Source organism: Heteronotia binoei, chromosome 18 (genome assembly GCF_032191835.1).
Source record: "Heteronotia binoei isolate CCM8104 ecotype False Entrance Well chromosome 18, APGP_CSIRO_Hbin_v1, whole genome shotgun sequence".
Lineage (NCBI taxonomy): Eukaryota > Metazoa > Chordata > Lepidosauria > Squamata > Gekkonidae > Heteronotia > Heteronotia binoei.
Genome location: NC_083240.1, coordinates 13,051,649 through 13,069,344, shown reverse-complemented (window position 1 = coordinate 13,069,344; position 17,696 = coordinate 13,051,649). Strand labels below are relative to the sequence as shown.

At 46.4% G+C, this 17,696-nt stretch overlaps 1 protein-coding gene across 1 annotated transcript in view; it reads left to right on the top strand.

The window, feature by feature from the left end:
• MORN1 (MORN repeat containing 1) overlaps nt 1-17,696 on the top strand; it is a 208,320-nt gene that overhangs the window by 74,472 nt on the left and 116,152 nt on the right. Inside the window, exons 11-12 of the mRNA XM_060259677.1 lie at nt 9,363-9,496; nt 11,599-11,687. Coding sequence (XP_060115660.1) covers nt 9,363-9,496; nt 11,599-11,687 — 223 coding nt within the window. The remainder of the gene's footprint in view (nt 1-9,362; nt 9,497-11,598; nt 11,688-17,696) is intronic.

Here is a 17,696-nt window from a genome sequence, read left to right as displayed (position 1 = left end):
CTTGGAGGTTGTACTCTCACTTGGATAGCCCAGTCTAACATGATCCTGGAAGTGAAGCAGGGCCGGTCTTAGTTAATGTTCGAATGGGAGACCTCCAAGGAAGTCCAGGGTTGCTATGCACCTCTGAATGTCTCTTGCTTTGAAAACCCTCTGGAGTCACCAGAGTTGTTAGTTGTCTTCAGGGCTTTTTTCCTCTGGGAAATGAGGCGCCAAAACTCTCGAGAGGGAAATGAAGGAGAAACACACGTTTGGCCCTTATGAACTTTAAAAAAAAAAACTATATAATTTTGTTTCCATGAAGACGTTCCGGAACTCCGTTCCACTGTGTTCCCGGGGGGGGGGCATCTGGGACTAGATGGCACGTTCTGCTGTCACCAGTATGCTTTGATTCTCAGCACGTATTAGAAGGCCCTTTCTTGAAATACTGTGGCAGTTTTGGGGTTTGAGTGGAAGCCCTTTGCCCAACAACCAGGGGTGGAATTCTAGCAGGAGCTCCTTTGCATATTAGGCCACACATCCCTGATGTAGCCAGTCCTCCCGGAGCTTTCAGTAGGCCCTGTAAGCTTTTGGAGGATTGGCTACATCAGGGGGGAGTGGCCTAATATGCAAAGGAGCTCCTGCTAGAATTCCACCCCTGCTAACAACAGTGGACCCAGAGCAGTTTGCAGGGTAGAACTGAGCGCCATTAACCCTGTAAAATTATCCCTGTGCACTTAGCACCACTACAGTTTGCCAGACAGGGAGTGAGGACCTTTAGTGAAGTGTCACATATAGCAGTTACCTAAGGGCCCTGTCTTACCTTAAGCCGCTGGAAGTTCCTTCAGATGAACTAGCCTTCCTCCTTACCTTCAAGGAGGGGCTTTTTGGCTAGGTGAAGGCTTTAAACTTTGATCAGTGGAATGGTAAGATATCAGGCCGCTGTTTCCTTCTGCTGGCGCTGATGGTTGCAAGATACTTGTTCAGTTTTTGATGACTGAGTGAAAAACCTTCGTCCAGAAAAGGTGGGCCCAGAGCGGTCTGTAGTGGAGAACTGAGCACCATTCACCCTGTAAAAAAACATGCGTGTGCGCTTCGTTCCAAAGAGAAATGGAAGCACCAAACAAACAGCCAGATGGGAATGGCTGTGGTTCGGTGGTACAACATCTGCTTGTCACGCAGAAGGTCTCAGGGTCAGTCCTCCACTTAAAAAAAAAAAAAAGGATCTGGCTGTAGGTGATGTGAAAGACCCTTTAGAGCCACTGCCAGCCTGAGTAGACGATACGAGGGTCTGATTCAATATGAGGCAGATTCATGTGTTCTGCTACACCAGGGGTGCCAAACTGTGGCTCGGGAGCCGTATGTGGCTCTTTCACACATATTCTGTGGCTCTCAAAGCTGTTGGCTGGTTTGGGGAAGGCATTTGTCTCTTTAAATGCATTTAAGGTTGCTTTCTTTCCACCTCTCTCTCCCCACATCTATTTATTTATTTCCTTCCTTCCTTCCTTCCTTCCTTCCTTCCTTCCTTCCTTCCTTCCTTCCTTCCTTCCTTCCTTCCTTCCTTCCTTCCTTCCTTCCTTCCTTCCTTCCTTCCTTCCTTCCTTCCTTCCTTCCTTCCTTCCTCCCCTCCCCTCCCCTCTCCTCCCCTCTCCTCCCCTCCCCTCCCCTCCCCTCCCCTCCCTCCCTCCTGAACACATTACTCTTTCCCCCCCAAAAAACTGTCTTTAAGCACTGATGGGACTTAAAGAAGTGTGACCTTCTCCCGGACATGCTGGTTTTTCTTTCAGAGGGAGTGTTTTTTTCCATGGGGGAGCACCAGAGCACCCAGTTCTTCCATGCAATTTCCCCTCCCCTCAACCTCCCCTTGATTCCTCCAGCTGCATAAATTGCTTCCACGGTGGTGATGGCAGTGGTAACAGATTTCTCCGTCTTCCCCCCCCCCCCCGCCCCTCCCTATTTGTTGTTTTCAGATCTCCTATGCTAGATAAGGGCTGCCCAGACCAAACATTCTAAGGATGGGATGGCGACTTTGGCCCTTTCGCTTCCTTGCTTTCATCCAGCAAAGCTGCACCCTTGTTTTGACGTTATTACTGAGGCTCCTTTTGTGCGTTAATTGACATTAGCTTTGTCAGACTTGGTGGAAAGTAATTTTATAGGGAGAAGTTTGACTGTTATCTCAGCCTTCGTTGTTTTATGTGTGTCTGTGTGTGTGTGTGTGTGCTTTCAGCCAGCACTGAAAAGCCAGCTTTTTTTGTTGTCATTAAATCGTTTGCCTGTTTTTTGCATTAAGGCGAGGCTGGGGTTTCCTATTAGAAACACGCAGGGAGCTTCCCTTATGGAAAAGCCGCACTCTTTTGTATTAAAGGGCGTTTAAATGTTGTTTCTGAGGGGCTGCAGAAGCCAGAAGGATGCTGCATTACCACTGTTACCCACATGTTGCATGCTAATTTACCACTCACCCTCTACTTATATGTATAGACTGGTAATTCCCATTTCAGTATCTGAAGAAATGTGTGTGCACACGAATGCTCATACCTTGAATAAAACTCCGTTGGTCTCTCTTAAAGGTGCCACTCAGCGGCGGACTGGCCAGGGTGTCAGCATTGCCCGATGGCAAGTGGGCCCCTGATGAAGTGGGCCCCCTTAAACATTAGACAATATGTTAAAAATGTTAATGTCCTTTTAGTAGCTTGAAAATATAATAATAGAAATTTCAATATTACTACTGTAACGCAACTAAAATTTACATTGTATTTAGGGTTGCCAACCTCCAGGTGGGGCCTGAGATCACCTGCTTTTCCAACTGATCTCCAGCTGGCAGAAATCAGCTCCCTGTATTTGCATTTAATATCTACTGCACACTGCCAGTAAAATATACAATATTTGTGCACTGTAATTACTATAATATATATACATATACACACACACACACACATTTATTTTGCAAAATAATAAATGGAGAGCCAGTTTGGTGTAGTGGTTAAAGTGTGAGGACTCTTATCTGGGAGAACCGGGTTTGATTCCCCACTCCTCCACTTGCACCTGCTGGAATGGCCTCGGGTCAGCCAGAGCTCTGGCAGAGGTTGTCCTTGAAAGGGAAGCTGCTGTGAGAGCCCTCTCAGCCCCACCCACCTCACAGGGTGTCTGTTGTGGGGGAGGAAGGTAAAGGAGATTGTGAGCCGCTCTGAGGGTGGGATATAAATCCAATATCTTCTTCTTCTTCTAAAAGTTTTAATTGTACCTTTTTCCCACTTACGTATTTTTTGAAAAACATTATTTATTTCTTATAAGAAATAAATTGTAGCCTTATAGTTGTGGGTGGGCCCCCCTTTGTCTCCTGGCGACCAGTATTTTTAGACCCCATCTGCCACTGGTGCCACTGAAGTCAAACTTTGAAATTTTATCGATAATCGAATACAGCATTACAGGCTAATGCGATGTGTCTGGACTGGTCACCTTTAAACAAGACATCCACAGCTACCCAAGACCTATAATATTCTCTCTGCCTCTTTTTCTTTTCTTCCTTTTTTATTTTAAAGGAAGAAAATATTAGAGCATTTAGGCCAGCCCATCAACAGCTAATAACTCTTTATGCCCCGTTATTAGAAGGTGCGCCTACAGTTTAACGATAATGACTCTGTCGCCCTAAGTCATAGGTGCTTATCTCCGGCAATGCGTCTCTCTCCCTTGGCTCCCTCCCCCCTCCTCCGCCCCCCTGGTTTTATGCCCTACACAGGTGATTAGCATGTTGTAATTGAGTCGGTTGTAAAAAAAGATAATTAATTGACATTTTATTCCCAGAGAGGTCAAACTGCCCTGTCTCTTCCACGGTCATTATGGAGGCGAGTTGTTCCTACCGGTGCTGCTTCAGCTTCCCCTCCCACCTTGCCCCAAGGTGACGGGATGACCTTTATCTTGCTGATCAAGACATAATTGCTGTAATTAAAATAGACACGGAGGGAGGATTTAAGGACTAAAGGCTCCAGGAGGGAGGTGGGATTTTCTGACTCTGCCTGGCTCTGTTGTGGCAGTCGCATGGGGGCAGGAAGCCTAGGAGTCAGACCATCTGTCAAGATCACAATTGTCTACTCTGACAGCCAGCAAACTCTCCAGGGTCTCAGGTTGAGATATTTCACATTACCTACTCAAGGTAAAGGTAGTCCCCTGTGCAAGCACCTGGTCGCTTCCGACCCATGGGGTGATGTCACATCAGGACGTTTTCTTGGCAGACTTTTTGTTACAGGGTGGTTTGCCATTGCCTTCCTCAGTCATTACACTTGACCCCCAGCAAACTGGGTACTCATTTTACCGGCCTCAGAAGGATGGAAGGTTAAGTCAACCTTGAGCCAGCTACCTAAACCCGGCTTCTGCCAGGATTGAACTCAGGTCGTGAGCAGAGAGCTTGGACTGCAGTGCTGCAGCTTACCACTCTGCACCTACCACCTGGTCCTTTTTTAGCTTGGGATGCTGGGGGGGTTGATCCTCTACCACGGAACCAAGGCCTCTTCCCATAACTAATGAACATACAAACATCCCTTAGACTGAGTCAAGCCATTGGTCTAGCAAGGCCATTATTTGCTCAGACCAGCAGCAGTTGTCCAGGGTCTTACAATAAGGTCTTTCATATCTCCTACTGCCGTGTCCTTTTGAGATGCAAGGACTTCCTCCATGCAAGGCAGGTGCTCTGTCTCTGAGGCATTAATCTCTCCCTGCACTGATGGGAGGGGCACCATGGGATGATGGTTTTACATTAGGGTTGCCAGAAATATCTGAGGACTTTGGAGGTGGAGCCAGGAGACACTGTGGGTGGAGCCAAGAGCAAGGCTGCGACAAGCATAATTGAACTCCAAAGGGAGATCTGGCCATCACATTATATAATGTTGAGGTTTTTAAACAGACGCTAGATGTATAATGTTGTGAAGAAGATGAAGAAGATGAAGATATTGGATTTATATCCCGCCCTCCACTCCGAAGAGTCTCAGAGCGGCTCACAATCTCCTTTACCTTCCTCCCCACAACAGACACCCTGTGAGGTGGGTGGGGCTGGAGAGGGCTCTCACAGCAGCTGCCCTTTCAAGGACAACCTCTGCCAGAGCTATGGCTGACCCAAGGCCATTCTAGCAGGTGCTTAAACAGACGCTAGGAGGTTTTTAAACAGACGCTAGATGTATAATGTTGTGTATAATGTTGAGGTTTTTAAACAGAAGCTAGATGGCCATCTGACAGCAATGAGGATCCTGTGAATTTAGGGGGAGGTATTTGTGAGTTTCCTACATTGTGCAGGGGGTTGGACTAGATGACCCTGGAGGTCCCTTCCAACTCTGTGATTCTATGAGACGTAGCTTCAAATCCCAATTTAGCACTGCAGCTCTCTGTATATCTTTGATCAGTCTAGCTTTATGTTGTTGGGAAGATAAAATGGAGGCAAGAGAAACTATCTATACCGGCTGCCCTGAATCTCTTGGAAGTATATAAATTTGTACCTCTCATCTAGTTGGTTGTAGCTTGGGAAGTTACCAAATCACTATGCTTGTTCCAATATGGGCTGTTCCTTTCTAGAATGGAATAGGGCCAGATGCAAGTTTCGTGCTTTAAAACAGGGGTGTTGAACTCGTTTGTTATGGGGACCGGATCTGACATAACCCTAACCCTTGTCGAGCTGGACCGTGTGTGTCATAAAATGTAATGGCAGGTAGCAGAGATATAAACTTTATAAAGGCACAATTATTTTATTTAAAAAACTTAAAATATGCTTTAAAATATTAGCATTCATTGTTCTTAGAGGTGCTTTGCTGACCTGTACATAGCTTGTATTCCAACGTGCTTTCTTTGTATCTCTCCCATGGGATCCAGGGAACTGGGCAAAGGAAGCTCTGTCTCTTTCCTTCCTTCCCCAGGAGACCAGGAAGGGGAGGAACCTCATACAACAGAAGGAAGAGAAGCTTGGCTCAATAGCTTTGATGTGGGATTGAGAGAGCCTGGAAAAACAAGCTCTTCCTGCCCCCCCCCCTTCCTCCCCAAGGGAGGAGTCTCAGCCAATGGAGAAAATAGAGGCTTTGCTCTGTAGCTCTTGTGCAATTGAGCAAGCCTTGCAAAGCAAGCTGTGATGCAGAAGGAAGCAAGAGGGAGGGAGAAGGAAGCAGACAACAGCCAGTTACTCAGGGACCTGATAGGAGCTCTCCAGGAGCCTAATTTGGCCCCTAGGCCGCATGTTTGACACCCCAGTTTTAAAAGTTGCTGCATGAACTGGCTTAAGTTTCAGATGATCAAAAAATATTTACTTGTCTATTCCTTTGTAGTCTGCCTTTGTTCCAAGCAACTAAGCCAACTACTTCCCATCAGGTTGCCCAGTAAGGACTTTGACCAAGGTCAGCGAATGAGTTTGATCAATGAATGGGAAATTTTGAAGGTTTCCCCACTACCAAGCTCAACACATGCCAGCATCCCACCAGCTCTCACGGTTTCAGTCAAGAAAGGTCTCCCGTACTTGCACTGTGAGCAATCTCCTAAATCCTACTTTTTCCAAGCACGGGTCACCCCTGATTCCCCCGCTCTCCCCCTCCCCCGAGGAGTATTAGTTGAGTACTTTGTTAAAAAGCACACCGCACCAACAGTTATCAGCAAGACGATGGAAGTTAGCAGCTGCAAAGTCTTTATTGAAAACTATTAGTGCATTAAGAAATTGGAAATTATGCTGTAAGCAATATGGTTCCCATTCATTGCTCAGAACATAAATACTGCTACTCCAGCAAAAGCTAATCGAGAGAGAGAGAGAGAGAGCTGTTAAAAGAACGTCCTTGCAAAAGTGGAAGGCTAACTTTTTACTCTCTCTCCCTCTCTCATTTTCTGAATAAGACCATTTAACAAGTCAGGTAGAGACACTTTCGAAAGGAGTACCACAGTTAACACTATGGAAGTCCTTGTTTTATTGTTCTGTAGATAGGACTTGGGCTCTCCAGGAGTGAAGTGGAACTTCAAAAATGTGATTCCTGGTATTCTGGTGAGGGCAGGAGGTGAATTTGCATTTCTCATGTCTGTGGTTTCATCACGTTTATATTGCTTCTCCTTTGTTCAAATTAAACCCCATTCCTGATTTCCCGGCTATTTTTTTTTTCGTGTTTACTTGCATAGATTGTATTTCAATAAAATTCATTTTATGCGTTTTTCAACATTCACGTATAATCAATATTATACAGGCAGACACAGAAATCCCATATAACACCTATTCAACGGGCATACACAATACAAAGAAGATAAAACTAACGATGAAAATCAGAGAATCCAAACCATAGAGCAAATTAGTTTTAAATTATGTAAAGAAACGAAACACGGAACATTCGTTGTACAAGGCCAATCCATTCCAGCAGGCTGTGGGTTGAATTCTCTGAACCTGCATTATGCGTCTCTTGTTTCTGACAATACAACCATTGGTTGCCAAAACTCTGTTGCACTTGAAAGCTTCCATGGGCTTCTAGTGTCCTGGCCCCACTTGTGGACCTCCTAATTGCACTTGGGTTTTTTGGCCACTGGGTGACACAGAGTGTTGGACTGGATGGGCCATTGGCCTGATCCAACATGGCTTCTCTTATGTTCTTATGTGACACAGAGTGTTGGACTGGATGGGCCATTGGCCTGATCCAACATGGCTTCTCCTATGTTCTTATGTTCTTTGTTTTTGTTTTTGGTTGGATGTGAGTTTGGATTTGGCTCTTATGGTGAAAATGTGTTATATGTATCTGCACGGTAATAAATTCAGAGTGACAGTCAAGGTGTAGAATAACTTTTTGAGATAAATAAACAAAAGAATTGGGCCCAAGAAGGCTGGCATTGGGTTCCCATGGGACCTTCCAAATGAGCACTGAAGAAGCCCAGGCCTGTGTGGCTCCTTGCCTATCAAATGCTATCACAAGCAGGGGATCAGCCAGGACCTTCTACTGGCTGCCACCACTCTGGTAAGGGTCTGTCTGGGAGGGCCCAGAGCACCCACCCAACCCCTGTATCTTCCTTCTCAGCAAGCACCTTTTATCTGTGACTGAACACGGGTCAGCAGTGTGATGCAGTGGCTAAAAAGGCAAATGCAATTTTGGGCTGCATTAACAGAAGTATAGTGTCCAGATCACATGAAGTGATGGTATCACTTTATTCTGCTCTGGTAAGGCCTCACCTGTAGTATTGTGTTCAGTTTTGGACACCACATTTTAAGAAAGATATTGAAAAGCTGGAACAGATCCAGAGGAGGGCGACAGAGATGACGAGGAGTCTGGAGACGGTCCTACAAAGAAAGGTTGAAGGAGTTGGGTACGTTTAGCTTGGTGAGGAGGTAGCTGAAAGGTGATATGATCACCATCTTCAAGTACTTGAAGGGCTGTCATATAGAAGATGGTGCAGAATTGTTTTCTGTTGCCCCAGAAGGTAGGACCAGAACCAATTAGTTGAAATTAAATCAGAAGAGTTTCCAGCTCAACATTAGGAAGAACTTCCTGACAGTTAGAGCGGTTCCTCAGTGGAACAGGCTTTATAGGGAGGTGGTGGGTTTCAAAACAAAGGCTAGATGACCATCTGACAGCAGTGCTGATCCTGTGAACTTAGGCAGAAGTATTTGTGAATTTCCTGCATTGTGCGGGAGGTTGATGACCCTGGGAAACCCCTTCCAGCTCTATGATTCTATGAGGTGTGCAGACTCAGGCAGTAAAATAACTAAGTTTATGGTTACTGCTAAAGAACAGACAAGTGGGTTGTAACTTTTAGTGCAATAGTAAACATGGAAAAAACAGTAAAGGTGGTACAAAACAAAATAAAAAACCTTGATGTGACTAACTATACATCCCTGTCCTCTAATTCCAACTGACTCACCACTCTTTGGATGAGGGAACAGTCCTAGCTGCAGTCTCTCCCCAGCTAAGCCTTTTCCAGAGAGAACAACTCTTCCTCTCTAGTTGGGCCTTTTGTTTTCCTCCTTGCAGGTGCTACCCCTCTGGTCTCCACTGGGCAAGTTTTCCCTCCAAAACTGCTGCCCACTCACTCACAGGGACAGAAGGGATCACTGGAAATGTAGGCCCTGTAGGTACTCCGATACAGGCTTCCCTGGAACCTGTAAGCCTCACTAGGCCTAGGATCATGACATTTGCCCTACAGCATTTTTTTCTGGGTACCCATCTCATGAGAATAGAACAAAATAGCCACTGGTTGGGCATGATGGATGGTACAGAAAAGATGTACTTGACTGCTGGAGTAAGCTGCCTATGAAGATCACTCAGTTTTGTTTGCATTTTGCTCACTTTTTAATAAAAAATGAAATTAATATTAATTTAATGTTTAATCATTGCTGCTAAACCAAACGAGAAATGAGATGGGTTCCTAGTTGTACGCTGTTCTCGCTTGCGCAGGGATGGAAGACCACGTCCCCTGTCTCGCACGCCTCCAGAGAGCAGAGTGCGGCTCCGCCATTTTCAGTAACGTCATCCTTGCTCCTCCTTCGATGGACATTCTGCTCACCGTGCAGTTGGATGACCCACCTGAGGTAAGATGAGCCGCATACACCCCATACACCACCAGGGGTGGTTCTATTCAGCTCCTTGAATGACGTCCCATTTCCTCTGTCAACGGTCAAGCTATGCAGAGCACTCAGCCACTTCCTTCACTGTCCCCCCAGACTCCATGCAGTAGAATGTTTGCTGTGAATCCCAAATGGGCAGGGGTAGAATTCTAGCAGGAGCTCCTTTGCATATTAGGCCACACCCCCTGATGTAGTCAATCCTCTAAGAGCTTACAAGAAAGAGCCTTGCAAGCTCTTGGAGGACTGGCTACATCAGGGGGTGTGGCCTAATATGCAAAGGAGCTCCTGCTAGAATTCCACCGCTCCAAATAGGTCTCCCCAAGATAGAGCAAGATGTTAGTCTGTCTGTAGCAATAGAAAAGAGCAAGAGTTCAGTAGGGTCTTAAAGACTAAAAAAAAATTGTGGCGAGGCAGGAGCTTTTGTGAATCGCTGCTCACTTCTTCAGATACCTGTCTCCACGGAAGGGGCCACATTTAGCCATACAGAATGGAAATTCATCAACCTTGTGAAGAAACTTTGCTGGTACAGACATAATCTTTCTCACCAAATGCAGATTACTTTAACATCATCCCAAAGGGGAATGAAAACCCACTACAGTCTAGGTATCTGAAGAAGTAAGCAGTGACTCACAGAAACTCAAACCCTGCTACAAATTTTGTTAGTCCAGGGTCTTCCGAAGTAACATCTGCATGTAGCATTTGGGAGCCCCACCCCACACAACTGTTTTCAGTTCTTCCAGCAAAGTTTGTTGCAGAATGGTAGGGTTACTAGTCTCAAAATGAGGCCTGATGTTCTCCCAGAATTACACCTGATCTCCAGACTACAGAGATCAGCTGCCCCGGGGGAAATGGCAGCTTCAGAGGGTGATCTCTGTAGTAGACCATACACTCTAGGTGAGGGGTGGCCAAACCGTAGCTCAGGAGACACGTGGCTCTTTCACACATACTGTGTGGCACTCAAAGCCCCCACTGCCCCATCGGCTGGCTTGAAAGGGGGTGCTTGTCTCTTTAAATTACTTCACCAAGCCAAGCCAGCCAGTGTCTAGGAGAATGCATTTAAAGTTGCTTCCTTTCTACCTCTCCCCATCTGTCTTCCTTCCTTCCTCCCTCCCTCCCTCCCTCCCTCCCTTCCTTCCTTCCTTCCTTCCTTCCTTCCTTCCTTCCTTCCTTCCTTCCTTCCTTCCTTCCTTCCTTCCTTCCTTCCTTCCTTCCTTCCTTCCTTCCTTCTTGCTCTTAAACATCTAGCATTCATGTCTTGAGGCTCGCAAACATCTGATATTTATTCTGTGTGGCTCTTATGTTAAGAAAGTTTGGCCACTCCTGCTGTAGGTGAAATTCCCAAAATTTACCCTTTCACAGGAAGTGCCCCCAACTCTCCAGCAATCTCCTAGGCTGGAGTTGGGGTTTAAGAAGCAAAAGCAATCCTACATCAGTGCAAATAGTTCTTGTAAGGTGTGTGTGTTTGTGTGTGTGTCTCTTTTTGTAGAAAAAGCCCAGCAGGAACTTATTTGCATATTAGGCCACATCCCCTGACATCAAGCCAGCTGGAACTACATCCCTGTGCGTTCCTGCTTTTAAAAAAAAAACAACAACCCTGTGTGTGTGTGTGTTTAGTTAGATTTTTTATCTCGCCCTTCCCTGTAAGCAGGGATGCTCACAACAGTTAAAATTAAGTTAAAACTGTAAGTAAAACTTTCCACAATTTTATAATAGTCAGATCCAGATGACCCATAAACATAGGGGTATAACGCACCTATGAGTCTATAATATAGGCCCAGAATTGAACATTGAGCAGTGGGCCGTTAACCTTTCCCCCCAGTCATTAAACCTACCAGATCAGGGATGTGGGGTGGAGCATGGGAGTCGCCTCAATCAAAGGCCAGGTGGAACATCTCCTTTTTATAGACCTTGTGGAACTGAAGCAGATCCTGCAGGGTCCTGAGCACGTCCGGGAGAATGTTCCACCAGGCCGAAATGCAGGAAACAACCCTCTTGTCATTTAAACGCTCCTTTAAAAACTGCATTGAAAGTGTTTCCCCCCCCCTTTCTCTTCCTCCACCGCCAAGACTGTATCGCCACGAAAAACCAGAAGACGGAAAGACAAGGCCCATGCTGAAAAAGTCCCCACTTCCCTGGAGTCAATTGCAGGCAGCAGGTTTGTTTGAGTCTCTTGCTTCCTGTGTGTGTGTGGGGGGGGGGGGGGGCTTACTGCACTTGACATGGGAGATCTCTGGTTGGCGTTCTCTATACTTTGTTCACATTTATTTAATTTGCCTTTTTTTCAAAACATGAATAAGATGGCTTTTGTCGCAGTTAACTGGGATATCCAGGAAGCAATTGAAAAGGGGCGTGTTTTAATCTCTACCCCCATGCTCTTTCCCTTGATGATATCAAAGAATCATAGAGTTGGAAGGGACCTTAGAGGCCATCTAGTCCAACTCCCCTGCTCAATGCAGGATCAGCTAAGAGCATCCCTGACAAATTTTTTTCCAGCTGCTGCTTTAAGACTGCCAATGAGGGGGAGCTCCTCACCTCCCTTGTTAGCTGATCCCACTGCCGAGCAGCTCGTACTGTAAAAAAAGTTTTACTTCATATCCAGCTGGTACCTTCCTATCCTTAATCTAGTTTAGTTTAGTTTAATTGATTTATGTCCCGGCCGCCCTCCCCACCGAGGCAGGCTCAGGGCAGCTCACAAACATAATAGAATAACAATAAAAACAGTTAAATTAAACATTAAAATAAACAATTTTAAACAATTTGGTGCTAATTCCGTATGATTTAGGATGGCATTTGGTGTTCTTGGACATATTGTGGCCGTGGTCATCTTTCAGTTAAATGCTCCTTTAAGAACCGCATGGAAAGTGGTTTCCCCCCCCCCCCCACCTTTCTCTTCCTCCACTGCCCAGACTGTATCGCCATGAAAAACCAGAAGACAGAAATAACTGAAATAATGTTGTCTTGCAAGCCTTGTGGAACTGGGCAGGGTCCCGCAAGGCTCTGACTAAATTAATTTAGTGCCGCCTCCAAGCTACTACGAAGGGGGAAAGATATGGGTACTCGACTAAATGCAGAAGAAACAGAATATCTGTTGAAATGATCTCCGAATTACAAGCCGTGTGTAGTTCCCCTCTGTTGTTGCTGGCTTTTGTTTGTTTTGTTTTGAGCAAGGTTCTGGGCTCGCCTCTTGCATCGATGGTTTGGATCCTTGACTTTCTTTCCTCTTCCTCCGCTGTGGGCCAGGTGCGTTCCTCTGGTGCTAGGCACGGCTGCTCATGCAAGGCCGGAGTCTTTCAAGGAGCCAGAAAGCACCTAGGATGAGAGGATGCTGCTCTGTAGAGGCAAGCTGCCTCTACATGAGCAAAGAGGAGGACAAGGAGAAAGAAAATATACAATCTAAAAGCCTGCAAGACCAAATAATGCATGTAATACCTTTTATTAGGACCAGCTCAGTGATATGGGGAATTGAGCGAGACTTTGCCAGAATTCGTCATTCAGGCCAGATTTCACAAAATAATAATAAGGGGGTGGGGGGGAGAAGCAGATTGTTCAGGTCCTGGTGTTAACACCACCTCATGCCAGCTAAACCTGTATGTTTAATGCTAGGGGTTTTTTTTGGGGGGGGGGGGAGGATATTATTTTAAGTTATTTATGAAGTGAAACTGATGAATTTTTTGAATTCCAAATTCGATACAGAGCTTTCTGCGTTCTGCAGGTTTCAGTGCTTTTGATTCATGTGCCCATACAACATTATTTTTCTCTGCTCTCATTACTCTTCTCTGCGCCACTACTGGATTCATTCTCTTCTCCCCTCTTCAAAACTTTTGACCAGTAATAATTCAGCCTTTTTGTTATCCGACAAGTCCCCTGAAATCACTGCATCTTTGGCTGAGTTTCTGACATGTGTATGGAAGTTAAGGACTAGAGGATACAATATATAGATCTATTCTGCCTACCTGCTCTGCCTTTTTAATTTTAGTGGATTCTGGTCGGTGGCGACCTTCTTTACTTTTTTAGGTGTCTAGTTCTTGGACTGTTTATTGTATTATTATGCCATTAAAGGTTCATTTGATTAATTAATTCATTCATTCATTCATGCGCTTCTCCCCCACCATGTTATGAGTGTGCCTCCTTCTGGTTCACCTGTGGTTTTTATTTCACAGAGGGGAGCTGTACTCACAGGGAAGGTCGCCCCATTCTGTCCTTCACTGCTTCTGGGTTCTTCTGAGGGAACATTGCCCTGTTCTTCAGTGCTGCCATAGTCCTCTGATGGAGCAGTGCCCTGTCCTGTCCTTCACTGCTGCAGGTTTTACTGAGGGAACATTGCCCCATTCTGTCTTTCAGTGCTGCCAGGTTCTTCTGAGGGAACATTGCCCTAATCTTTATTTCAGTACTGCCAGAGTTCTCTGAGGAAACATTGCCCTGTTCTGTCTTTCAGTGCTACTGAGCTCTTCTGAGGGAACATTGCCCCATTTTGTCCTTCAGTGCTGTAGGTTCTGAGGGAACATTGCCCCATTCTGTCCTTAAGTGCTACCGGGTTCTTCTGAGGGAAGAATATTGCCCTATTCTTCAGTGCTGCCAGAGTCGTCTGAAGGGGCAGTGCCCTGTTCACTGCTGCGAGTTCTTCTGTGGGAAGAGTGCTACACCTGACACAGCTGCCCTGATCACCTACCTTTAGTTACGCCGATAAAACATCCACCCTGTCTCCTGAAAGATGGGGGCATGTCTTGAAACCCCACAACAGCATCTGCTGATGTCAGAAGCAAACAATTGCAAACTTTTTGATTTGGGGACACAGAACAGCAGAAAGATTAGCGATTACAGCTCACTTCATGAGAAGAATGACTGACTGATGCTGCTCCAATTACACTCTCTACACAAAGCCAGAGAGAAGAAGGAAAGAAAAGGAGGGGGGAAAGCCCCCAGGAAAATCTGATTGGTATCTCTTCTTAGCAACAAACTCAAAAGGCGATGCATCCTTTTGAAGCAGGTGCACAAGTGGATTTCCTCGTAAAGAACAAGAATACTTGCAACCTCTCCATTGGTAATTGTGGAGACGACATCGTCACGTTCTCCAGATTTGTTTTGCCACAGAATTACATACGATACGTTTGTGTTATTTATCGTGTCTAGTGCTTCTTCTCCACGAGGTTATCCGTATTCATCATCTCAACAGCACTTTGAAGAAGATAATCATCTTTCCTGTTTGAGGACAGGTGGGGTCATTGCGTATGCGCCGTACACACCCGCCCACGCTAGCGAATAGTGTGTGTTTGTATGTCTTGCCTTTAAAGCAGTTGATGGTACTATGTGGGTGTGTACCATGGCAAACCCAAGGGTATTGCATGTACCATGGCAAACCACCTCTGTTCGTCTCTTGCCTTGAAAACCCTCCAGCAGGGCCATAGCCAGGATTTTACAAGTCAGGGGGCATCCTTTTCCATCCACTGTGGGGCTTGCTGCTTCTCAGAAGTTTTCCAGGTTAGAGGCAAAAGCTGGAGGCTCTGAATGTGGCAGCCAACCCCAAATTGAGGCAGCCAATCCTAAAACTTTGAAGTGAAGAAGGGGCTGCATTTTGCATGCTAGCGGGGGGGCGGGGTTCCTTCCACCTCCCTCTCTCCCACCCTGCAGCCAGGAGCTATACATCTGTCCCCCTCTCCCCAGCCCATTCCACATGGCTTCCTCTGCCTCCCTCCTCTCCACCTATTCCTTTTCCTACCACAGTGCACTGTGCCCTGCTCAGTTTTTCTGGCTCTGGCTGCCACTGATGACACTTTGCCGGCTCAGCCATGGCAAAAAGAAAATTAAAAAAGCAGACTGCATGCCTGAGGCCCCCTGGAAGTCAGGGTCAGTGCCCCCACAAGTTCCCCTGTGGCTACAGGCCTGCCCTCCAGGGCTCCCATCACTCACCTGCAACTTGGCTTCACTTTCCACCACAGTGCATGCACCACTCTGGTCCTTTTGCGAGGACTCAGCCTCAGCTCACGACTTCCATCTGCTGCGTTTCACAGGCGTGGCGTTTCTTTACCTAGGCTGTTTGCTGAATTGGTGGCGACTGTAGTTCTTTTAAGGCTAGCATGAGCTTTACTCTCTGACACGCATCAGTCGGCTGCCTAACATTTTGCACCATTTCAAGCTTCTGCACAGTCTTCAAAGGCAGCTCCACAATAAAACACATGATAGCAGTCTAACCTGGATGTGATTAAAGCCTGGATCACTATAAACAAATCTGAAGAAAAAGATGCAGCTGCCATACTAGAAGAAGACTGTAGATTTATATCCCACCCTTCTCTCTTAATTAGAGTCTCAGAGCGGCTTACAATCTCCTTTATCTTCTTCCCCCGCAACAGACACCCTGTGAGGTAGGTGGGGCTGAGAGAGCTCTCCCAGAAGCTGCCATTTCAAGGACAACCTCTATGAGACCTATGGCTGACCCACGGCCATTCCAGCAGCTGCAAGTGGAGGAGTGGAGAATCAAACCCCGTTCTCCCGGATCAGAGTCTGTACACTTAACCACTACACCAAACTGACTCTAGCCAAAGGTACCACAGAGGAGATCTGGCATTTTTAGGATCAGCACTGCTTTCATACATGTAGGGGTTTTTTGGGGGGGTGGGGGTGGGAATCCCTACAAAGAGCTGTTTGGGAGCCATTCAAGTTGTTCACCAGGGAGGTACACCGGGGAGGAAGAGCGCGGGATTGCCAGCGCTTAGAATACCCAGAGAGAGAAAGGGGCAGTAAGTGCAAGGGCTGTGAGCAGGAACCAGGCGCGGTTAACCTCTCCTCTAGCCCGGTCTGAGGTGTCCTCCAACAAAGAGAGTCCTGGAGCCGGCTCCCGACCCCTTCCACAGTCCGAGGCCGGGAGAAACTGACACCACCACCCCCCCCACAAAAAAAACGCCTTTCTGTTGAGCGCAGGCAACAGTTGTACACCTGAGAATGCGTGGCTCCTTTAGCCCACCCTTCTATGTGTATGAAATTTACACTTCCAGCCCTACAGAAAGGGAACAGCAAAATCCCATGTGAAACATTCTTCCAAGCTCTTTGCAGGATGTCTCCGGGAACATCTTCCAAAGCTGTGTTTGGAAGGAGAAAAAAGCAGCCTCCTCGAGCACAGGGCTTGCCAAAATACTTCAGCTTCGCATAAAACTATTGTCCTGCTTCCCGATATTACAGAGTGAGCCACGAGGCTTCAGCCAAAACGTAGGGCTGCAAATGTGCTTAGCGGAGATAATTCTCAACAGACGGAGGAAAAGGAACGTAACCGGGAGAGTGAGAGAATCCATCAGCCCTAGACAATAACTGCAGGGAAGAATCGGGTTGCGGTGGGGGAATGTGGTCTGGGAAGATAAAAATCGCTAGGAGAGCTATCACCTACTTATTCTAAAAAAAAAAAAAATCTACATATAGATTAGGCAGGCACTAAAATGTGGCTTGGAAACAGCATGCCCTGGAAAATAAACGGATCAGAAGCATGAGAGATTTTTTTCGAAACACACGCATACATTTGGAAAGACGAATGAGGCGCAAATGTGAATAACAGAATGAATGCTGTTTAAAAATCCAACAAAGGAATGTGGACTATCAGGAAGTTGAGACAGGCTTGAGCCAACTTTCTCCTTTCTGCAACAGGCCTACATTTTCTCCCCCGTGGTGTGCTTCAGAGGACGCCAAGGCGGCAGACTTTCTCCGTGTCAGGTAAAAATGCGTTCTGAACTGCCCACGGTTCAGAATGCTGGTGAGGTTAAGGAATGCCATTTTCTGTGTTCCAGTCCTTGAAAGGTATGTCAGCCAATTTACCTTTTGGCTTCCTAAACCTGATGGCTCAGCAACTCTGTTTGGTATTGATGCACAGTGTCTAGGTTGCAAGCTGACAAGGCCAGATCTGATCCGATGTGACCTAAAGATACGTTCTTGTGGTCAGCTGTTGTAGCTGGTAGCCTGAGCAGTAGAGAGAAGATACTGATTTGCTCACTAAAGAAAAGTAGACTAGGCTCCCTGTATTTATACCAGGGCAGGCCAATCCAGAGGCTCCATACGGCAGCCAATCGCAACAGACCAAAGTTATACACCCCTTTTCCCCTTCAGTGCCTTTAACAAGGGCTTAGAGTCTTGAGTACACCTATTCCACTTCTGTTTCTGAAAACATGTCATGGGTCAGCCAGGG